This window comes from Globicephala melas, chromosome 6, assembly GCF_963455315.2.
Source record: "Globicephala melas chromosome 6, mGloMel1.2, whole genome shotgun sequence".
NCBI lineage: Eukaryota > Metazoa > Chordata > Mammalia > Artiodactyla > Delphinidae > Globicephala > Globicephala melas.
The window spans coordinates 18390538-18414653 of record NC_083319.1 but is presented as its reverse complement, the minus strand read 5'-3'; the positions used below and the strand labels follow the sequence as shown (position 1 = coordinate 18414653).

General features: G+C 48.3%; 1 protein-coding gene across 1 annotated transcript in view; it reads left to right on the top strand.

The window, feature by feature from the left end:
- PAPPA (pappalysin 1) overlaps positions 1-24116 on the top strand; it is a 250606-nt gene that overhangs the window by 12386 nt on the left and 214104 nt on the right. The window contains exon 2 of the mRNA XM_060299934.1: positions 19718-20780. Within this exon, the coding sequence (XP_060155917.1) occupies positions 19718-20780 (1063 nt within the window). The remainder of the gene's footprint in view (positions 1-19717; positions 20781-24116) is intronic.

Below are 24116 nucleotides of genomic sequence, written 5' to 3'. Positions count from 1 at the left end.
GCGGGCCTTCTTCCCCTCTGCTTCCCTTGATCTTGTGAGACCTTGTGGTGACCTCGGGATCTGGAATCCTCCATCCGCTGTTTATGTACCCTTGGGGGGAGAGCACGCATTCTCAGCAGTAATAAGAGTAATAAAGGCAGCTAGCTTACAATGAGCACTTACTATGTTCTGGCACTGTGCTGAGTGCTACACTTTGGACCCGTTGAATTAGGTTTAGAAAGCGACATGACTTGCTGTAGGCCTCACAGCTTAAGGATGGTGGAGCTGGGGTTCAAGAAAAGGCCAGTTTAATTTTATCTCTATCCACAGGGCCTAGTACATTGCTTAGAATACAGTAGCTGTTCAGTTAATGTTCCATCAGAGGATGAATATAGGAGTGAATGATGAATGGATAGGTGGATGGTTGGGTGGATGGGTGATGGTACCCCCAGTGGCTAATGCAAACATCTAGAGATTGTAGAACAAAAAGGGAAGGAATGGAGGGAGAGAGACATGGAAGAAAAATTGGAATGAACATTATAAGACTTTAAAGAGATTGGCCAAGAAATCTCTTTGTTGTGCAGAATATATTTTATTTGCCAGTGACTTTCGAGCAAACAGACCCTTTATGTCCACCAGAGCATTTCCCAGTCTACCAGGAGATAATACACTTTCAAAGATTCTCTCTGCCAGAAACATTTCTGGATTCCTCTTTCGGGAATCAAAGCCTGGGGCATATTCCCCCAAATATTCTCAAAGGAAATACACTGTCACCCTTTGAGGATGGACCTGATCCATTCTGAACCAGTGTGGGACCTGTGCAGGTTATCGTGCTGCATGAACTATGGGGTTCTGAGCAGAAGAATGACTCTGGAGTTAACAAGGCTGATTCGTGATGCGCTCTCACTGGAGCCGATTAGGCCTCTGTAGAGCCAGTGGTAAGCTCTCAGGATGACCCCTTTACAGAACAGCCCCACTGGGCTGATTAGAGCTGATCTGCTAGAAACCAATATGGTATCGTGTTCATCCCTTTCCCAAGACATTAGTTTGCTTTTTAAAATCTGCTCAGTTTATAGATGGAGAAACTGAGATCCAGGCAAGTTAACTTGTTAAGTTAAGCTCAGTTGAGTTGAGTACGGTGAAGCAGCAAACTGGTAGCAAAATTGAACGTAGAATTCCGATCTCTTGACTCCCAAATCAGTGCTTTTTCCACTGGACCAGTTTGTTTTCCTCTACAGTGTTGGATTATGGTTACCTCTGTGGGTTCACAGCAGTGCGCTTATTAGAAAATGTCGTACAGCTGTTTATTAACTTTTCTTAAGTATTTCTTATGTGACAAACCTCTGTCCTAGGCATTCTGTGAAGTTCAGTAGTAAACGGCAGTTTATTTAGAGAGGTAAACCTCCCTCCCTTCCTCCCTTCCTCCCTTCCTTCCTTCCTTCCTTCCTTCCTTCCTTCCTTGCACCCACCCATGTATCCATCCATCCATCCATCTATCCATCTATTTGATAGATAATTATTGAGCAATCTTTATGTCTTTGTGTATTACACATCAAGCAAGGAAATGGGGATTAAAAAGGAGAACGGGGCACGGTTCCATCCCTTGAGGAACTCCCAGTCCTAGTGGCAGAAGCAGACTGGTAAACAGATACATGACATGGTAACCGCTATAACTAAGCAATTAATAGAGCCCTGGAAGAGCACAGAGGCAGAAAAACTGTGTTGTTGCACACCCGTGTTCATTATGGGGGCTATAATGTGCTCTGAGATTTCAGAGGCATAAGAGATCCCTTCCATCTGGAACGGTGGGGGAATTGTTCACAAACAATGAACATGTTCACGTACGTGTACTGTGTGCCTTGCCCTGCATGTGGATATACCATGCATGCCATTTTAAATGTAGAGACACAAATCAAAGTAGAACAGTAAACACTTTTTGATTCATGTCTCAGCTGAGGACCTTGACTTAGAGTAGCTTTTAGGAGTATGACACTAGGAAATGATTGGACAATTCAGTGTCACCACCCACATCAAATCCAACAACCCCTTATTGCATTTATCACTCTGTTGTGGTGCTTTCGTACATGTCTGTCTTTCTCCAGTTGTCTCCAAGCTCCTTAGGAGCAGAGACCATTTCTGTCTTCATCCCTGCTTTTCCTACCTGTCGCACAGTACCAGCCATGCCAGTGGTGCTTGGTAAACTTTGTTAAATGAATTGGAGATGGCTCCAAGTAAGGGAGAAAAGAGTGTGATTGAAAGTGGGTGCTGTGAAGGACAGGTGCTTTGAGGAATGATATGAGCCTTAGGAAGGACCAAGCAATGTGGGCAAATATGTTATGAATGATATTAGCCGTTCCATATGGCTCTGGTTTCTCTGAGCTGACCTGTTACCTGTATATATTCTTCCCACCTTTCCCTATTCCTGAGCCTCCCTTCTTCCTGCTGAGCCAGCCAGTGTACCATTCTGTTGGTTTTAAGTCCTTTTCCCCATGGTTTCCTCTCAGCTTCTCCAATCCCATCCCTTGGAGAGAGCTGCTAAAGAACCAGGTGCAATTGTGTGGGATGTGCCCGTGCTGTTCCTGCATCCCTCACCTGTGCCTTGGAGACCTCCCAGAGGATATGAACGCAGAGTGATGGCGAGAATCATGTCTGCCATGCTCAGTGCCCCTTCCCGGGGCCTGGCACATTGCTGGGGTTCAGCAGATATTTGAGTGAACTTCTGGATGAATAGATGCTGTAAATTTGCAATGCATCTGGTCCTGTCTGCTCAGTTCACAGATGGAGAGAATCTGATTTCCAGAGGAGGCAAGGAAATGATCCCAAGTTCCATTCCAGATTCCGGACAGAGACCATTCCTTCTGTCCTGCCATATTGTCCTGGAATTTGGGCCCAGCTCTCTTGAACTTGGTCACAAAGATTTCAGATCATTGAATCCTATAGTTGGATAGGGCCCAAAATACCCTTTTTACAGCTGGGAAGTCTAAAGTCCAAAGAGTGGAAGAGATTAGACCACCCCAAGGCTTCCAAAAAAAATTTTTTTAAAACTCTATGTGTCTCCATAGAGTCGACAAATATGTCGTATGTGCCCAATACTCTTCGAGTTGCAGCACTGAGCAAGACAGAGCAGGTCCCTGCCCTCATGGACTTTCTGTTCTTGCGAGGAGAGAAAGCCAGTAAACAGGAAAACAATTGTAAGGGCTTGTGTATTAATAGTGACAATAGTGATAATAGTGACAAGTGACAAGAAGTGGGTGCTGTGGAGAATGACTGGAGTTGAAGAACATCGCTGTAGGTGACCAAGCTGAAGCTTGAACGACAGATGGGGAGGAACAAGCCACATGAAAAGACAAGTGAAGAGAGTTCCAGAGTTCCAGAGTTCCAGAGAGAGAGAGAGAGACAGAGCACGCCGGAAGAGCTAACACACAGACCATGAGGCAGGACAAGCTCAGGATGTTGAAGGAGCAGATATTCAAGCCATTGGGAGTCATGTGTGTCTGGAGCTAAAGGCAGCCCAGGTCATAGAACGTGGATTATAATCTAGATGAACTAGGTAGTTATCAGAGTTTCAAACAAGGAAGTTACAGGATCTGGTGTATGTTTTCCAAAGTTCACTCTGACCTCTATGTGGAAAATGAATGGCATGAGACCAAGAGTAGAATCTCAATTATACCGCTATTGTGGTGTGAATTGATTGTTGATATTATTACTTTAGTTATGACCTAGTGTTTTGATTGATATCATTACCATATCCTTACTAGTATTATTACCAAGTACAATACCTGAATAGCACTAATATTTGAGATCAATAGAGGAGGTGGGGGGGTTGCTTGCACTTTGTTCCAGGAGGACTTGAAGAGATTTGTGAACCCAAGACATTTTCTGTAAAAATTTGAGGCTCTGCACAGTTTTCTGGGGAGAGGGTCGAAAGTTTTCATCACTTTCTAAAAGGGGGCTATGGCCCCCAAATGATGACTTAAATGCCTAAAAGAAGGGGGCATATGAGGTCATTTCCTGAAGCCTGGTCCCAGCTCTAAAATCTGAACATTCTAGGAGATCTGTGAAAATGAGAATGTTGATGTGGAGTTGTCATATCAGACTGAGGAATTGCACTTTCCTTCATCCGTACCCTTGCTGGAGTAAATAGAATTGGGGACTTTTTTTCCCTCTGAGGAGTAGTTTATTCCTTAGAAATATAATCTACAACTTTGTTTATTCAAACTCTGGTCTCTGAGTTTTAAACCAGGCAAGTTCGCTTCAAATGTGGCCTTAGGTGGTCCTGATCATAATTATTCCCTGTGGATTTTACCCATGAATCTGTGAATCCAAACATCCATCTACTCATCCATCCATCCAAACGTCATCCACCCATCCACCCACCTACCCTTCTTCCCTCCCTCGCTTCCTTCCTTTTCCCTTCGTCCTTCTCTCCCTTCCTCCTTCCCTCCCTCCCTCCCTCTTGACCTCCTCCATACTTAGATCTCTCCATCAACCCATGCCCTCACCAATCTATCCTTCCACCCATGTGACCTTCTATTACCAGGCTCTATGCTAGGGCTAGGGCAAGAGTTCGGAGACTCCAATTCTTATTCTTCTGCCACTGTGAGTCCTTGAAAAAAAATCTCCTGAGAAACCTCCGTTGCACCCTTCACTTCTACATTTTGAAAACCTCACTTCAGAAGCTGAAAACTGCTTTGAGAAAAATTAGCTATGCCTGCTTAGTTACATAATTATAAGTATTTCCAGTAGTGCTCCGAGTCTGGGTCTAGACTCCTGGAGGCTTCTTTATCAACACTAATATTTTAGATCAATAACAGATTCTACCCTTGGGTCAGCAGGTAGTGGGAAACCAATAGAGAATGCGCCGTAGAGGCAGGGCTCCTTGGGAAAGGACAGGCTTTATAAAGGGAGCAGAAAAGGGAGCCAGCCGTCACCTAGCTCCTGGGACTCTCTTTGCCCACAAGCCCCAAAGCCCTGGTAGAGTGATTCTGAGCCTTCATGATCCGCGTGTGCCCCTGGATGCATGATGTAGCAGGAAGCCCTCGTGGCATGGGGTTGTTTCAGTTTCCGAAGCATTCGACATGTACCTATCATATTCCCACTCGCCTTGTAAAACAAGCATTTTCATTTAATACAGTGAGGTCTTTGTATTCTCAACAACAAACACATGGTCTAAGGCTCGCGGACACAACCTGCCTTTTTCTCTAACGCTCTCCCCCTCACCCAACTCTGTCCGCCCTTACAAAGCCCAGCGTCAGCAGAAATATCTGTTTACAAACAAGGGCTCCCAGAGAACAGTATCAGTAGCTCAGACAAACCTCTAAAACACGCCCCCAACTCTGTCCTTGGAATCCCTGCGAACAGGGTATATCCCTGGCAGCAGCTTTTGTGGAAGGCTTCCTGCCTTTCCATCTTTCCATCTGTCTTCATGTCTGGCTTCCTCTGTCTCCTTCTACTTATTCATTAAAACCGTGAGGATCCTGGACTGCAGAGGCAGTTGGATGCTGGTTTGGGCCTCATGGATATTTGGAAAACAGAGCCCCGACAGGGAGTGGCTTGAGAACAGCAAGGCAGACCCACACACATCCAGCCTGCCGTGTCATCTGAAGCAGAAGCTGATTGAAGAAGGATTATTAATTGGGTGGATATAATAGTCACATGATGATCATACAGCTCTAGATCATTTTTCTAGGATTATCAGCAACTGAAGCAATTCTTTTGTTACTCTCTCGAACTTGAGTCGACTATAGCTCCCTATTACCTACACATGGTAATGATAATAGCTAACATATTTAGCACGTAACATGTGCCAGACACTGTTCTGAGGAGTTTGCATGTATTAACTCTTTAATCCTCACAAGGACCCTTTGATATAGATACTACTATAATCCCAGTTTTCCATATAAGACAACTGAGATATGGGAAAGTTAAGTGACTTGCCGAAGGTCACGCAGCAAGTACTGGGTAGAGTTAGTCCCCAGAATCCAGGTTCTAGCCATTCTTCCACAAACCTCTCCAGATCAGGTCAGAATTCCTTAGCCTCACATTGAACTTCCTCCTCAGACATTGTTTCCTACCATAACACTTCCTAGTTCCTTATGTCGGGGGTCCTCAACCTCAGCACAGGTGACATTTTGGAATGGATTATTCTTTGCTGTGGGAGTCTGTCCTGTACATCGTAAGATGTTTAGCGGCATCCCTGGCCTCTACCCACTAGATGCAGAAGCGATCCCCGCCACCCCCAGCTGTGGTGATCAAAAGTGTCTGCAGGAACATCACCACGTATTCACTGGTTGAGAACCGTTGTCTTCCGTGGACTCTTCTGATTAAACAGAATTGTCTGGCGTTCTTAGAACACTCTTCCCACCTCCGTGCTTTATTGCATTTAGTTTCCCCCGGACCTTGCAGGGCCCTGGGCCTCCTCACCATCGGTCTTTTCTCTATTCCAGAGTCTTTCAGTTCCTGAACATCTTTTACAGCCAGAGAGGAAATACTAACCTGTCTGGGTCATCGACCTGCTTGTTTCTACGGTTTTCTGTTTAAAAAAAATTGTCACCGATTCCAAACTTTCTATTTAAAATCCCCTGAAGATTCCACGGGCGTCTTGAATTAAAAGCTCAGTTCGTTCCATGCATTCAACAATTGTTTATTGGCTCTACCTTGTGTCAGGTCCCAGGCTCAGCACTCAGAGTGTGAATTCACAGGAGATAGAATACGTGCACCTCAAGAGTTTATGTGAGAGGCTATCAGAGGTGGAGAAGAACTTAGAGATTCACTCTCCACTCTCTCCTAGTTGAGCAGATGAGGGAACCAAGCCCCGGAAGGTAGATGATATTTCATCAAGGTCAATTAGAGACCAAGCTTAAGGCTGGGCTAGATCATTCTCCACCTAGCGGAATAAAATTGAAATTCTGAAGTCCCAGGCAGCATCTAAATACCATTTATCCATCTGGAGTTTTAAAGAGCTCCTTTGAGTCATGATTTATGATTTTCTAGCAGATATCAGAACAATAGAAAATTCCTATCTGAAAAGTCTATCAGCCTTCTTTTCAAAATTTTGCTTACATTCCATGCTTTTCGTGGTAAGTCTTTAAGGCTGAATGGCTCCAGATTGCCAATGAGCATTGGGCAGGGAGTCCTGAGATAGGAGTCCTCGTTCTTTCAGCTCTGTGGCCCTATCGATAAGAGCATCATGAAATCCCTAGCTAATGATCCCTACCCCCATGGACTCTTTCTCAAAACCCACCAATGATTCCCTATTGTCTATGGAATAAACTTCAGATCTCTTGGCATGGCGCTCGCAGCCCTTTACAATCGAGCCTTAGACGCCCCTCGCTGTCCCATTTCCCTTTACGTGCACCGTCAGTCCCATCAAAAGCAGATGTCTTCTTCATCTCCAGAGTCATCTTCCGGTGACTTCACAGCTCTTGCCTTTGCTCATCCTTCATCTTCTGTTAGAGGGTCTTTGCCCAGCCTCCTCCCCGCCGCCACCAAATTCCTGTTCCTTGTGCAAGCTCAGTTCTTGTGTCACTCGTCCAAGAAAACTTCCCGGAGCCTCCTTGTCTGATTCAAGTGTTCCCTGTGCTGAGCTCTTTGGCTACACCTCTACTAGAACTTACTCGATTATGCTCTCTTTATTTATAATTAAAAACTCCTTCTCGTCCTCATGTAGTCAGTGTTCCCCGGCTGGGCAGCATAATTCAGAACTTAAGTGTGTGAACCCTTGAGACTCATTGCCTGGCTTTGAATCCCATCTCTGTCATTAGCCAGTGAGTTACTCGGGCTCGGGCAAGTTAGTTGGGCTTCTCTGAGTAGCATTTTTCTCACCTGTAAAATGGAGATGACAATACCTCCCTGCTCGGATGACTGTGAAGGGCTCCTGAGCTACTCCACGCAAAGAGCTGAGCACAGAGCCTGGCGCATAGCAAGTGCTCAGCACACATCAGCTGGCGTTGCCCCCTCCCTGCTTCGGAGAGTAATTCCCGACGGCACCAGCCCGGCAAAGCAGGGATCTGCCTGTCTGGCCGCGTCCCTTCCTTATCTCCCTTCGCCATCTCTCTCCCTGAAAGGCTCACCCGTGACAGGGTGGCCGGATGAGGTGATGGCAGGCTCGCCCCAGAGAGGAGCTTTTGTTTCCAGAGCTCAACCCATACTGTCTGGGGTGCGTTTTTACATAACTTGCTGTGGGCCTCTGTCACTTACGAAATTTACATCATTTGACTCTCCCACGTGGGAACCTTCCCCGTCCCTTTGAGCTCCTTGGATTGGCCGCAGGTGCTCTCTACCTCTTCCGATGCTGTTCTGTAGGTGCAGACCCACCTTTTGTAGAGATGGACCCAAGCCCGACTCATCCATTAGCTGCAGTTGGCACAGTGCCTGAGGTCCACAGTACTTTCAAGGGGCCCATAAAAATGGCTTAATTTCTTTTAAAATCAGAAGAAAAAAGCTAATATAATAATAATATATATGTAATAATGAGTCCACCCTCTTGATTATATATATCTTGATACCGATACAATCATAAAATATAATTATGTTTATTTAGAGAGGAAGGAAAAAGTCCCCAGGGCCCATGAAAGTCATGATCCCAGCCTGAATGAAAGGAATTTGCCCAAGATCGACAGTACCTTAGTGGCAAATCAGGACAAATGTTCATGTCTCATCACTCCCGATTTAGAACTCTTTTCCCTGTGTTTAAGAAAAGCCCTGGAAGTGATTTCACCACAGTCTTCTTTCACAGATGAGAAAAGGAGGCCAGAGAAAGCACGACTTGACTCAGGCCACACAGCTTAGTCATATAGCAAACGGCTTTCCCGACTTTTGTTTTATACCTTTTATTTTTGGGGGTGCCTCGGGTCTTAGTTGCGGCATGCCGGAATCTTTCGTTGTGGCGCGGGCTTCCCTCTAGTTGTGACGCGTGGGTTCCAGGGCACGTGGGCTCTGTAGTTGGCCGCACGCAGGCTCTCTAGTTGACGCTCTCTAGTTGAGGCTCAGTAGTTGTGGCGCGCGGGCTTAGTTGCCCCACCGCGTGTGGGATCTTAGTTCCCCGAGCAGGGATGGAACCCGCGTCCCCTGCATTGGAAGGTGGATTCTTTACCACTGAACCACCAGGGAAGTCCCCTTTCCTGACTTCTCGTTGTTCTTTTTAGTATTTTACACAGCCAACCTAATGCCCACCCATGCCAACCTCCTGTTAGATGGATGGAAAATTTGAGGGCCAGGAAGTAGAGGGGCTTACCCAGGGTCACAAGGTTGCCTATCCTGCCTCCAAGTGAGGACTGTTATTCCAGTATTATAAAGATGGGTCCGAACCTCAACATCTTCAAATTGGGTTTCTTCACAAGTCTTGGCATGTATTTCATTTGTTCATTAATTGGTTCATTCACTCACTCATTCATCCATTCAACAAGTGTCTATTGAAGACTAATGTCCTAAGCACCCTGTGAAAGCTCTAGATTCAGAGTGGTAAACAGATACGTACTCTTTACCCTCTCAGAGCCTCACTTTCCCCACTTGTGTGAGAAGAATCACAGTTTCTTAGAGAGTTCTGGGAGAAGCAAATGAAATAATTAAGATCCTTTGTACACTTTAAAACTCCAAAGAGTGTCAAGAATGCTTCCTGTATTGTTATAATTGGCAGAGTGTATAATTAATATGGAGAAGATTAAGAGATTGACTGTATGAGGAAATAAATATTTAATTAAAAAACAATTTCTGCTTATGCTTATCCATACACAACAGAAGACATTGGTTAAGCATCTGGTTTTGGAGTCAGAGAGCTGGGTTCTAATGCTATTTGTGTTATTACAAGTCAAATGACCTTTGCCCCAGTCAATGCAACTCTGAGTCTCAGTTTCCTCACCCATAAAATGGGACCAAGAGAACTTATCTCGTAGAGTAGTTATAATAATCCAATGAGATGACGCAGATAAAGTTCTTGGCTTTGAACATGACACATCATCAGTGGTGGCTCTGTTTATTTCTCAGTAGGTTCATGTGGCTTGGAGTGGCATTAGAACAAATCAGAGTAATGATCCTAGGGATAATGTAAAGAAGCAGGTGTGGTAATAATAGGTCTCCCTGATTGCATAGTATCAACTCCTATTGTATCTATGGTGCCTCAACAGAAGGACTGGCATTAGCATTAGGGAACAGCAGGTCTCTCACCAGAGAGTATAGCTCAATGCCTCGAATGTCTAGCCAGGGCTTGATACAGTGGATGCCCGGTGAATATGTGTTGAAAGAATCGGTGAATGGATAGATGAATAAATCAGGCAGGACTCGGGGATTTTGATTTATGGGAAAGAAGAGCCAAGGATTGCACGATGGAAAGCCTCAGACACCTCTAGGCTCTCTTGGGGTCAAGGGTACTGAATAACTCTGTGGGTTCCTGCAATCCAGATCCTGTACCACTGGGTGGAAAGGAAAGGGAGCTGATTCTGGCTCACGCTAGGTGAGCACTGAGAAATGCCCAAAGGTGCAAAGGCCTTCTGCAGGTGATCAGAAGTTCTCTGATTCTGGAAATATGCACAGTCACTTGTAGAGATGTACAGGTGATTCAAGCAGGAAGTTGGGTGGTAAAGGTCATGTAATGACTTTTAAGGGAACCTCCAGTCCCGACTATGCCTGATTCCATGAATGCGAAGAGTAAGGGCTTGGGGCTGCTGTGAGGTGTGAGGGTGGCAGGAGGCTTCGGTCTTGACAGTTTTCTGGGAGACAGTGCCGTTGCCTCTTAGGGTTGGTGAGTGAGCAGGGAGAGCTTAGAGGTCCTCAAATCACTGCAAAGACCGAAGGTAGGCGCTGTTCTCCAGGGCAGCTCCAACATCAGCACCGCTGAGTCCACCAGGGGCTGATTCGTGCGACAGTAACTTTTGACGGTGAACAGATGAAGACGCGTGACTCTTCCTCATCCTCCTGTCTTTCTGTCCTCTTCATCCTCTACCCCCACCTCCTCCTCTTTCTTCTTTGTCTTTTTCTCCCTCTCCTCCACCCACTTCCTTTTTCTAAGTTGATATGCACCAATTTCGATGACACTGTGAAAAAGAGAGCGATGAACACGTCTGTATTCCAGAGGACAGTGTCGGAAAGGTTAACGTTTAACGGCACAGAAGAAGGGGGAAAAAATGTTCCCGATTCTGAGGAAAACGAACAGCCGTTTATTATCAAAACCAATTAAAAAATTGTAGCTAACATTTATCATGTGCTATGCAAATGAGTGTTTGTATTCTCGTACTAAATCCTTAAAATGTCACTACGCCTTAAGTACTGTTATTATCAGGGAGGTGAGGGGGTTTTGCCCGTGACTACATAGCTAACAGGCAGCAGAGCTGGGGACTGCACGGTACAGTGCTTAATGCTTGGTATGTTGCCAGAGCCCACGTGCCAAGTCTGGGTACATTCATTATCTCATTAGTTACCCCTACAACCAGCAGAGGTAGGTAGTATCATCCCCATTTTACAGATGAGAAGGCTAATACAAGGAGAGATGCCTTGACTTTCCCAAGTCACACAGCTAGCGAATGGCAGAGCCAGCATTTGAATGTACATTCATTGGTCTCTAAAACGCTGACCATTCAGTTTACACAGAGCCTGATTCCATGTGAGCAAAGGAGGCCGACTGGCAAGGAAAGATCCAGAGGGAAACACAGGGGCACCTTGAGCCCTTCAGAGCACTTTGCCATCCCAGGCACGTTATATAAGTCTGTGTATTAATACAGCAAATGGATTTTTAGGAACCCTTGGACATATTCTTGTTAACCTTGCCTTACATCTGAATGGCCTTAAATAGTTTACAAGGAAGTATGCGTACATTTATCTCCTTTCTCTCTCAAAAAAGACCTTTGAAGTATATAGGATGAGACTTTTTAATCCCTGGAATACACATGGGAAAACAGGCTCAGAGAGCTGAATGAGCTCATCCACGGTCACACAGCTAGTAGAAAAGTGAGTGTCAGGGGGTTTTCAGGTAATGGTTCCCAGCAGGGAAGAAAAAAGAACACAGGCAGAGGGCAGACACGGATGCTACCACGGACGCTGGTCATGCTGTTCCTCCTGGACCTGCAAAGGCAGATGTGGCCCCACCTATTCACCTGCACGGCCAACGCACAGGAGGCGCCTGAGCTAATCCTGACCTTGTGAATTGCTCCGAAGGGTCACCCTTGATGCTCCAGCCTCTCTCGCACCAGGAGACAGGGATGTCCAGAACTCAGTAGAGTGTGGCTAAGCCTCCAGCCAGGCGTTGATGGGTTTTATGCCAAGCCCCCTCCTTCCGCTGAGCCTAAGAGCAGGTCCTTTGAGCCAAGGTGGGCCTGGAGGGGTGAGGATGCCCCTCAGGTGCCCACCTCGGTGACGCCGCAGCCCTCCTCTGAATGCCTGGTGCCGCCGAGTCCTCCAGGGTCGTTTCGGTGGTCCCCCCCCCCCACAACTGAACCAAGTGCGGGGACCATGGGTGTACTTAACCCAAATCTGTCTGTTTTAATCACCCTCCTCTAGACAGATAAAAGCTTTCCATAGGATTGCTCTCTCAAGCATTTCTCTGTGGCTTTGATACCAGCCATTAAATCATGGAAGGGAAAACAAAATGAAACCAAACAAAAAAAGGACCAGCTCCAACCTTTAGCTTTTAATTTTTTTAGCCTCCTGAAAGAAACCAGATTGTTGACCTAAATTCCCCCCTTTCATCCCCACATCCTCTCACCTCTGCTCGTATCCCCCTGGCTGGTGTTCCACAGCTAGTGGACCCCCGTAAGTTGGAGGGCCTGAAATGGCCTTCCTTTCCCTCCTCCCTGCTCGTCCATTACCTTACATCTCCCGCAGTAGGAACCAAGGCTGGGACGTCTGAAGGACTTGCGATCTCAGAGTCACAGGGAGTCTGAGATGGAAGGGACCTTTGGGGCCATCTGATGCAACCCTCCTATTTCACAGGCAGGGTTTGACGATGCCCTGGGAGGGGGGGGTGCTGCTTGCCCGTCGACCCACAGCAGTGAAGTGGCAGAGCTGGAACACAAGAACCTTGACCGTGGGCTGAGAGTTTTTCCCATTGAAGGAAAGCATGCTGGAAGAGAGCTCTGGCTTTAGAGTCAGCCCGCCTGTGATCCAGTGCTCTCTAGCTGGGATCCTTGGAGGGAAATCACTTAGCTTCTCTGCACCTGTTTCTTTCTCTGTCAAAAGAATATCAGTAAAGCCCACTTCACCGGTTTATTTTGAGCACTAAATGGGCTGTCTGTGCTTAGCAGAGAGACTGCTACCTAAAGGCGATTAGCAAATTCTTGTTATATTATTATCGTTACAGTTGTCCCTTGGTATCCACAGTGGATTGGTTCCAAGACCCACCACAGATACCAAAATCTGCAGATGCTCAAGTCCCTTATATAAAATGGCATAGCATTTGCATATACTCTACACACATCCTCCTGTATACTTCACATCATCTCTAGGTTACTTATAATACCTTATGCAATGTAAATGCCAGTGCACAGCGAGGTCCCCATAGCTGAGGTCCTGCTCATCTGTGGGGGAACTGAACTTGAAATCAGGAGTCTTGAATTTCAGTCTTTCCTACCACTTAGTGCTGTGTGACCTTGGACAGGTGACCAGACCCCTCTGAGTCTCAGTTTTCTCATCTGTAAACAGCACCTATTATACAAGGTGCTGTGAGGGTTATGTAAGACACCTTGGCCCAGAAGCAGCTATGTACACGCTCAACGCACAGCAGGGGCTTCAGAAGTGCACATTCAAGCTGGAATACAGAAGCATCCCTCTCTTGTGAGGAAAGTTTCCTGTGTGGTGACGACACCACCCATTTTCGTATCCTCCTAATACACTTTGCCCTGCTCGCAATAGGAATCGAGTTAAGTTGAGGCAACTTGTTGTAACCAAGAAGGATTCTGAACTGGGCACGAGGCAGTGAAAGATTTTAGAGAAGTTTCAATGGGAGAGCTTAAAAAACTTGTTGAATGGTTGTATTATAGTTCGCTAAGGTTACCATAACAAAGCACCACACACTGGGTGGCTTAAATAGCAGAGATTTCTCCTCTCACAATGCTAGAGGCTAGGAGTCTGACCTCAGAGCGCCTGCAGGGTTGGATTCTTCTGAGGCCTCTGTCCTTGGCTTGTAGATGCCCATCTTCTCCATCCCATGTCTTCATATTGTCTTCCCTTTGTAGCTGAATTTCCTCCTCTTACAGGGACAGCAGTCATAATGGATTAGGGCCCACCCTAAGTGACCTCATTTTAACCTAACTATCTCACTGAAGACCCTATCTCTAAACCAGTTCATATTCTGAGGTACTAGGGGCTAGACTTCCAACATAGGAGTTTCGGGCGGGCGCGGGGGGGGCACACGTTTCAGTCCATAACAGATGGAAAAGAAGATGGCAGGCAGCCAGGCGTGTGACGGCAACCTCGAAGAAAAGATGAAGAAAAAGAACATTGCAGTACAGAGCCCGGACATTGGCACAGAGCTGGGTCAGAAACCAACAAGCAAGGAGGCTAGTGATGGAGGTTCAGTTGCTGAAGGACAAGGCCAGGAAGGCATCTCAAACTCCAGATAGACAACCAGGCCTAGGCGAATCTTGGGTCCCAGTGACGTGCGACAAGCCAGGTAGAACAGATGAAGCACTGGTAATAAAGGACCACTGATTCTCAGTCCATTTCTTTTAGGTCCAGGCAGAAGAACGACACAGAAAGCAGCCTCCTGGCTTGCAGTTCAATTCCACTTGCTTGTGTTGGCGCTGCTGAACTTACAGAAGTATTTTGGGAGGGGGGGGCGTGTCCTCAAACAGCCCACAGTAAAGTGTTTGGCACTTAGCACTTAATGCAGTGATGCGATTAAGAACCTGGGCCTGGGAACCGTATGGTCGCAGATTCTAAGCTGTGTTGCTTTGGACAAGCCACTGCCTTTCTGAGCCCATGTTTTCTCTGCAGAATGGGCTGCGTTGATAGTTGTGAGGATGAAGTAAGAGAATTAAGCACTTAGTAAGCACGGGTGCTTAGTAAGTTTCTAAACAAAGAGTGATGTGCTCTTATAAGGAACACAGCAGTAGAGAAGTGTCCTTCCTTCCCTCCCTTCCTTTATTTTATACTTTCAGTGACAGACTCTATGGGGCACCTGCAAGGTACCAGATGCTGTGCTGGATGCTGGGCATTTAGAAATGAACCGAACAGACATACTCAGGAAACAGACATTGAATGCGTAATTAGGGAAGTGATGAGGTTTTGGACCGGGAGGAGGAAGATTTATCTGTACCCGGGCTGGAGTGCTGCGGTCACACAGCACTGCCCTGGGGTAGTGACATTACAGTGGCCCTGAGACGGTGACCCCACGGCCCATGGGATTCTCCCAGTATGGCCCTGGCATAGGTTTTGGGAGACTCCCTACAAGCCTTCTGCCTTTGGACTTGCCTCCTTCATACATGCTCTTCAACTCGGGGGTGAGATGAGACCAGAAAGAGGCAATAAAAATAAATAAACATCAAGCTTCGGCTGGAATATGAAGCCCTTTTCCCAGGAAACCCAGCTGCAGGAAGATAGGGACACATTAGAGAGGCCAGCTGACCAGGGTTCAAGCGACAGGTGGTGGTCACGAGACCCAGGGCAGCCCCTTTCCTGGTCTGGGCCTCTACTTCTCCATCTGTGCAGGTGCCCCAGTCACCTCCTTGGCTGGCGAATGGGCTCTGGCACTTTCGCTGCCTGCCGCTTCCATGTGCTTATAGCTTGGAGGCAGGTTCATGCTAATTCGATGTAGATGGTGTGCAGGATCGCCTGTGGCCTTCCGTCTCTCCCCCTGCGGATGCATCCCCTGAGATCAACCTCTGGTACCACACAGACGGTGCCGACTTCAGACCAACTCCCACTGTTTCTTTCACTGTGTCTCTCTGTCTTCCTGGAGAACCATGGGGAAGGGTGGCGTGGAGGTGCGGTGGGGTCCACCTGTGTCTTCCGAGGGCAAACGCTGTCCCTTGTCCGGGATGGAGACACACAGGGCACGGTCCTCCAAGCGTGCAAAAACTAGCAATGACACGAGGCGTCCGATTCAAAGCAACACGTGTTTTTGAAGCGTCTCCTGCTCACAGGGAACCATTCTAGCAGCGAACAAAAGAGCTCTTAAATTGTAGCGGGGCGATCATGTACTCCTAGCCCCTCCTTTTTCAGAGAAGGGAAATGAGACCTGGCAGCATGAGAGGTGGTGTGACTTGTCCCCAGGCAAGGTCATCCAGCAAGCTGAGCCCAGATCTCTGGTCCCAGATACCCCGTTCTGGGCTGGTGATACATCAGTGCCTCCCTTCCAGCCCTCTGAAATGTGACTACTGTTGATTACGTTATTTTTGTACAGAAATAAATCCCATTCACCACTACACCCCACCCCCATCCCTCTTGAAGTTCAGTGATTTCCTTTCACCACTAACACTCCAGGTAAATATTTCCCTCTGAACTTCTGAAGCCGCTGCTTCAAGGTCCTCATTTCCCTTAATGTGCTTCCTCTTGGTTCCACTGAAAAGAGAGAAGAGAGGGTTCTCTTTGCCCTTCCTCTCTGCTTCCTGGGGCTAAGCCACCTCTTGGTCCTTCGCTCCGTGTCTCAGAGTCTAGCCTTTCTCACTGCTACCCTCTTATCTCTCAACTGCAAACGGAGGTGGCCAGAGCCCGGGTCCCCAGCCCCCGGGAAGGTCCTGAACCTGAGGGCACCCTACAGATGTGTAAACAGTTTACCTTGCTAACCCAGCCAGCCGCCTTCCAAAGGCAACAGGAAAACCAGGACTGAGAGAGAGAGAAAGAGAGAGGGAAAAGGATCCTGTTTCAGATGTGAATTTTCTCATTAGAAGAATTTTCTGTTTAAGGGGGAGGGGTTGGCCAGGGGAGGAAGAGAAGGTGAGCTGAGAGGTGGGATGGGGGGCCCAAGAGGGGGGTGCTCCAGGGGCCTGTGCGCTCCTGCTTCCCGTAGCCAGCGGCAGACCTGGGGGAGCTCATTCCAAACCTGGAGACAGAGCTTTGGCCTCGGTCAGTGGGGAGGTAGCTTTTAACATGCAGGCCTCATAATAGTAGCAAAGCCAAAGGGGGTTTATGATTTCTAAGTAGAGTTTGCCAGTGGATTTGAGGAGGACTTGTGCTTTGCTGAGCCCTCATCCTACCAGCTCTTGATGTATCAGTCAAGATGCCTTTAGGGTACCCTCTCTCTCTGGTGTTTCTGTATTTCGTTTTTAGTCATTTTCTACTTTTCATCCTTGACATCACTCCCAGACCCTCCAGCATCTTAAAAATGAACTCCCATTTGGACAGCCACTGTACGCCAAGGGTAGTAGAGCCACTGTGTCTTTTAAGTATGACAGCATACGTAAAGAGAGGTACAGATGAGGGAATTAAGATCCGCAGAGGTGAAGCGATCTGCCCCCGATGTACGGCCGGTAACTGCTGTCATCAGAATTACCCGGAGTCCAAAGATCCTGCTCTTTCTACCTGACCAAGAACACACTCTGTCTTCTGATTCTCTCTGTCCTTTATCCAGGGAGACATACATCAGTGCCTTTGATTCTGTTTGTCCTTTTTCTCTTCTCCCACTCCGTTTAGAATCATTCATGTGCTCATTCATGAGACACTTGCTGAGTGCCTGCTGTGTACAAGGGAATAGTGCAAGGTTCTGGACAGGGTACAGATGACCCAAACAGAGCCGTCCCTCTCAGGAAGCATCCAGTCTAGGGGAGACTCCAAAACCAGAGAACAAGTGTCTAGTTTCCAAAAAGTAAAATGAATTCAGAGGAGAGAAGGATTGCTCCTCAGAGGACCATCAGGGAAAGCTTCTTGGTAGAGGTGGTTTCTGTTTTGGCCATTGGGAAGCTTGGGAACAGAAAATCAGACTTAACCAAACATGTGGGGGGAAGCTCATTCAGTCCCCTCCTTTCCCAGGTAGAGAGCCAAGACCCAGAGGAGGTACTTGCTCTTCGTCAAGGTGTGAGAGCAGGTTGATGTTGGAGGAGACCCTGGCCGTTCCGTGAAGGATTATAGGACAGGAGTGGTGGTCGGAGAGGTGTAGGCAGACTTCTACCGTCTGTGTCAGCTGCTAACAGAGAGAGTTACACAAATTCTAAGGCGCCAGTGACCACAGAGGAGTGCAGACTGTGTGGGCCTCCTCTACCGATTTTGCTGGAAGCCGGCTGTGCTCATTTCATGAGTGCTAATGGCAGGTGCACACTCAAAGTTATGGTGACCGCAACAGTTCTCCAGCTGAAAGTAGGGACTGTGCTTCTAAACGAGCATCTTTTATTCATTCTCCTGTTCCTCTTTTTCTCCTCCCACCTGGCCTCATACGTCATCCAACACTTAAAATGCACTCTTAATTAGAAAGTCTTTCCCATCCAACTGGCTGTCCATGCCAAGGACACTGGGTATACTCCAGAAAGACTGGGAATGGGGGTTGGTGAGTATAAAAATAATTAGATCCAGAGAGAATCTGCTAAGTGACTTCCGGAGGTTCCCAGAGTAAGTCTAGAGATGTCTGGCTTGGAACTTTCCCAAACACCCAACTAAACCTTGGGACACCCCCAGGCAGGTGGTTTGATCCAGATAGATCCCTGGTGGCACTGATGAGGGAGAGGGAGGTACCATAGAGTTAGTCCCTAGGACAGTGGACCCAGGGTCCGATGGATCTGGGATCCACTTAGCAACCAGTTGACCTCAAACCCATCCATCTCTTTACTTCCTTCAATTTCTGTTTCCTCCTCTGTTAATATCAGCACCTTGGGGGTGCTACACGGATTAAATGAATTAATGCATACACAGACCTTAGCACAATGCCTGACCTGCGATAGAGGCTTGGAAGATTTTGCTTAATGAAGGCATCCCCAGCATCTTTTTATGTTAAGAGGATGCTTTTTATTTTTTGAAATATTAGCATTAGTGTTAGAGAAAAGCAGGCTTGAATTGGCTCTCAGGAAATTTGTCAGTGACTCTACGTAACCTAACAAATGCCTTCCGTTCGCTGGGTCTCAGCTTCCTTACCTTTCGAGCGAAGGAGTTGCAAGTGTTTAAAAACCTTTCCAGCTCAGATAGTCCGCCTTTCTTTGGGGGTGGATGTCGGGGCTAGCCAGGACTCCTGTTACAGTTAGAAGCTTTACTAGTAGCTTTGCAGCCCTCGACCCTCACTTCTCCAGGGAACCTTCCCAACAAGCCACCACCGCTGATAATTGATGAGTGCTGGTGGCTGATGTGCGCCCAAAGTTGCGGTGACGGTAGTCAGAGCTGTCCTTCTAAATGAGCATCTTCTATTCATCCTCATCTCTTTGATTGTTCTCTCACCTCTTCCTCTCACCACCTATGTCATTCTACACTTAAAATACGCTTTTAATTAAAAAAGTCCTCTTCCCCATCCAACAGTTTTGCAAAATCAAAGGTTTTCAGATTTTAGTTATTATCACTGTTGTTTTCTTTAGCTCAAGTACCTATTCTGCAAACAAATATCTTTCTTGTATGCCCCATACTCAGAACCAAAAAAAGTGAAACCACATGGGTTAAAGTTGTGGTGAGAACCTCCCAAAGGTAACTCACCTGTGTTCTCCCTTCCTCTAGCCCTTGCCTTGCCCTAGAGGTGGTCCCAGAGGTTTGGCTAGCCACTGCCAGGATCCCACTGAGCACGGTTTGAAAACTTCCTGGTCTAGGACATCCTGATATAAATTTTATCAGAGAGAAATAATTTACCCTCCTCCTTCCCCCATCCTTTATTTATTCATCTTTCTCTTTTGGGGCCACATAGGGCTATATGACAAATGTTCTTATGCCTCACGTGACCGAGGATGGGTCGTGGGCATTCACACCGTCAGTGACCAAGGCAACAGAGACCCACGCTACTTTTTCTCCTTGAAGACAGACCGGGCCCGGCAAGTGACCACCATCAATGCCCACCGCAGCTACCTCCCAGGCCAGTGGGTACACCTGGCTGCCACCTACGACGGGCGGCTGATGAAGCTCTATGTGAATGGTGCCCAGGTGGCAACCTCTGGGGAGCAGGTGGGTGGCATTTTCAGCCCACTGACCCAGAAGTGTAAAGTCCTCATGCTGGGAGGCAGCGCCCTGAACCACAACTACCGGGGCTACGTGGAGCGCTTCAGCCTGTGGAAGGCGGCCAGGACGCAGCGCGAGGTCCTGCTGGACATGGAGACCCGCGGCCTCCACGCTCCTCTACCTCAGCTCCTCCTGCAGGAGAACTGGGACAACGTGAAGCGCGCCTGGTCCCCCATGAAGGACGGCAGTAGCCCCCGCGTGGAGGCCAGCGGCGCCCGTGGCTTCCTGCTGGACACGAGTCTGGAGCCTCCTCTGTGCGGGCAGACGCTGTGTGACAACCCCAAGGTCATCTCCAGCTACAACCAGCTGCCGCGTTTCCGCCGGCCCAAGGCGGTGCGCTACCGCGTGGTCAACCTCCACGACGATGGCCGTGAGAACCCCACGGTGAGCCGCCAGCAGATCGATTTCCAGCACCGGCAGCTGGCCGAGGCCTTCAAGCACTACAACATCTCCTGGGAGCTGGAGGTGCTGGAGGTGAGCAACTCATCCCTGCGCCGCCGCCTCATCCTGGCCAACTGCGACATCAGCAAGATCGGGGACGAGAACTGCGACCCCGAGTGCAACCACACGCTGACGGGCCACGATGGTGGGGACTGCCGCCACCTGCGTCACCCCGCCTTCACCAAGAAGCAGCAGAACGGGGTGTGCGACATGGACTGCAATTACGAGCGGTTCAACTTCGACGGCGGGGAGTGCTGTGACCCCGAGATCACCGATGTCACCAAGACCTGCTTCGATCCCGACTCTCCGCACAGGTAAGAGCCGGACTCCTCCCTCTTTTGATCCCTGCGCGGCTCCCGACGCCCAGTGGGGTTGCGGGAATCTTCCAGTTCACCCAGAAGATCGACCAAGTAATCACAGGGACTGTGCCCCTTACCAGCATATTTACGGAGCGCCTCCTGTGGGCTGAGGGAACTCTTAGGACCCTTCTTTGCGAGGGGCTCAGGGTCTGAACCGGGCCACCTGGGCTGAGGGCACATATCCGCGTCATAAAGAGCCGTGCTGTCCAGTGCTGTAGTCACTGGCCACGTGTGACGGTTTACATTTAAATTAGTGAAGATGAAATGCAGTTTAAAATCCAGTTCCTGAGTCACACCAGCCACGTTTCGAGAACCCAGTAGCCGCCCGGGGATAGTGGCTACCACACTGGACAGAGGGATAGGACCGCTTCCGTGACCGCAGAAGGTTCTGTTGGGCAGTGCTGGTCGAACTGGGATTGGCTGGGGCCAGACAGACTGGGTTCAGGTCTATTTCCTCACTTTGTGACCTCTTACAAGGTATTTACTCATCTGTAAAATGGGAATCAATGGTATCTACTTTGTCAAGCTGCTTTGAAGATTGAATGAGGGCACGTAAAGCACGTGTCTCTTCTAGGGGCTAGCAGGTTATATTACCTCTTAATAAGCGTATGTGTCGTTTCTTGAACAATGAAAGGTAGCATGTGCCGTGTGTACAGGAGGTCAAAGAGGAACAGCTGACTTGCAGCCTGAATATGTTGGGGAAGGCTTAGGTATAGTTGGACACCGGAGATCAAGTTGGGGGAGAGAGGAGGACACTCAAGGCAGAGGAATTTCATATACTGCTGAGAAGAGGGCGGAAAGGGGAGTCTTCTGTCTAATGCCTGACTTAGCCTCTGCCTCGCGCTACAACTCGGACCAGCAACCCCAAAGAAAGACCCAAGGGGGAGCCATGAGTGATCTGTATTTGATGTGGGACTCAGGGGAACTAGTTCTAAGCCAGAGAGACAGTCCATATCAACTTTCCTGATTTCCCAGATTCACGCTGAACTTTTCCATTCTGTCCAACTCGCAGGACCCTGGACTTGCTGATGGCTCGAGCACATTTGCCGACCTCTGCAGGTTTTCTGCTGACTCTCCTCTTTTTATGTCTCTCTCACAAGAGCAAGGGCCTCCCATGCATAGACAAAATACCTATGTGCAAAGGAATGACGATGCTGGGAGGAGAATGTCGTGCCTGGCACCAAGCCACAGAGCACGTCAGCTCAGCCTCCTGGCACCGGGCGGGCCCCTGGACTCTCACCTTGGCTCAGAGACAGGAGCAGCCCATGTGGGAAGAAGCCTTGGTGTGTGGCCAGTTCCTTCGAGGTCACAATGCACTTTCATCTCTGCTCTCATTTGGGCTTTGACAGAATTTGATGAGGAAGACTAGACAGGGTTAGCATTTGCATTTGACTGATGGGGAAATAGAGGGCCTTGGAGAGTGAAATGACTCGGCCACGGTCCCAGGTCAGGAAAGTCATTTGGCTAAATCACAAATGCAAGCCTTTCGAGATTAATGCAGCGTGTGCGCTACTGAGCTAGACCCCAGGAGTTAACTGGTGTGCCCAGGCAGAGTGGGCGGGGGGGAGGCCTAGGGGCCAGGAATACTGGAAGTCATTCACTTATTTGTACATTTATTCATTCATTCGTTCAGGCAACAAATGTTTATTCAGCACCTACCAAGTACTAGGAAGGTGGATACCCTCATCCCTGCTTTGCTGAAGGAAATCCGGGATTCAGAACATGGAAGGGATTTACCCCTTAGCTGAGTTCACTCAGCTAATAAACAGAGAGCTTGGATTTGAATCTTGGTCTGTTGACTCCAAAGCTCCCACTGAAGGGTGGGGGTGGTATTTTTAAGTCCAAGGAACAGTAAGAGGCAGAGTCAAAGGACAGGGCTGACGGGCAGGGTGGCTTTCCTGAAGCCTTGGGAGAAAACTGCTGAGTATGATTGAGTCAGGACCAAGGGCAGCTGGCCTTTGTGGCGGGCACTCTGTGCTTGGATGCTGGGGCCACGGGACCCCAGGTCCCAGATAGCTCACAATCAGCAGACAGAGCTGGCAGGCACCAGCGGCCTCGTCGTTTCTAGGTCACGGGGCCCCACGCCTAGAATGTCCGTGAGCAGCCATGTGCCAGCACTCTGCCCACCATGCCAGGGCCTGTTTGTTTGCTGGCTGGAAAGTCATGTGTCCTGGGTGAGCCCCACCGGGAATGTGTCATCTCCTGATGGAGCTGGGGTGACAACGTTCTGGCTGAATCAGCTCTCCCGTGTGCAGAGAGAAACCTGTGGAAGTTTGTGGAGAAATACTTGCTTTGTGACTCAAAAAAAAAAAAAGGGGGAGGGAAGGAGGGAGGAAGAAAGGCAGGGAAGAAGGGAGGGAGGGAGGGAGGAAGGAAGGAAGACACCTGTAATAGAAAATTAGATTGACATTGTCTAGGTGATTTTTTTTTTTTTTCTGCGGTATGCGGGCGTCTCACTGTTGTGGCCTCTCCCGTTGCGGAGCACAGGCTCCGGATGCGCAGGCTCAGCGGCCATGGCTCACGGGCCCAGCCACTCCGCGGCATGTGGGATCTTCCCGGACCGGGGCACGAACCCGTGTCCCCTGCATCGGCAGGCGGTTTCTCAACCACCGCACCATCAGGGAAGCCATGTCTAGGTAATTTTTAATGAAGAGCTGAACTTACCTTTTACCCAAGATGTACTCCTGCGTTGCCCGCCCCCCTCAATGGGTAAAGACAATAAAGACAATAATTCAGTTACTACTTCTCAGTCTATGGTGAAGAACCAGTTTTGTTTCCTATGCGTTGCAAACCAATACTTTTGTAATATACAGAAAAAATGAATTGCTATAAAATGAATTCTTCACCCCAAGTATGGTGAAGCGTTGTCGGAGTTCTCCAAAAGTTCCTAAATGCCTTCTCTCCACTTCTGTACTTATTGTGACATAGACTCGTGAGAAGCAGTTCGTGCACTGCTTACTTTGAGTAGCGCTGATGAAAATTCACCATTCTGAAAATTTATATAACGGTTCCCTTGAGTAAAATAAGACCCACCAGTCATGCAGCTGGGCAGATGGGCAGACTCCATCAGAGAGTTACCTACTCTTCTAACACATTTGAGCTCATTCTTCATCTACTAGTCCTTGGGCCCCTTAGGCCACGTTCTCAGGAGTTCATGTGTTACAGGGGAGCACCCAGTCCTAGCAGACGGCTGCAGAAGACATTGAAATGGTGTCCAGTGTCAGACCTAGGAACGTCCTCAGAGATCAGTGGGTCCAAATCCGTTTCCCCCATAGAGGGGAGCTGAGGCCG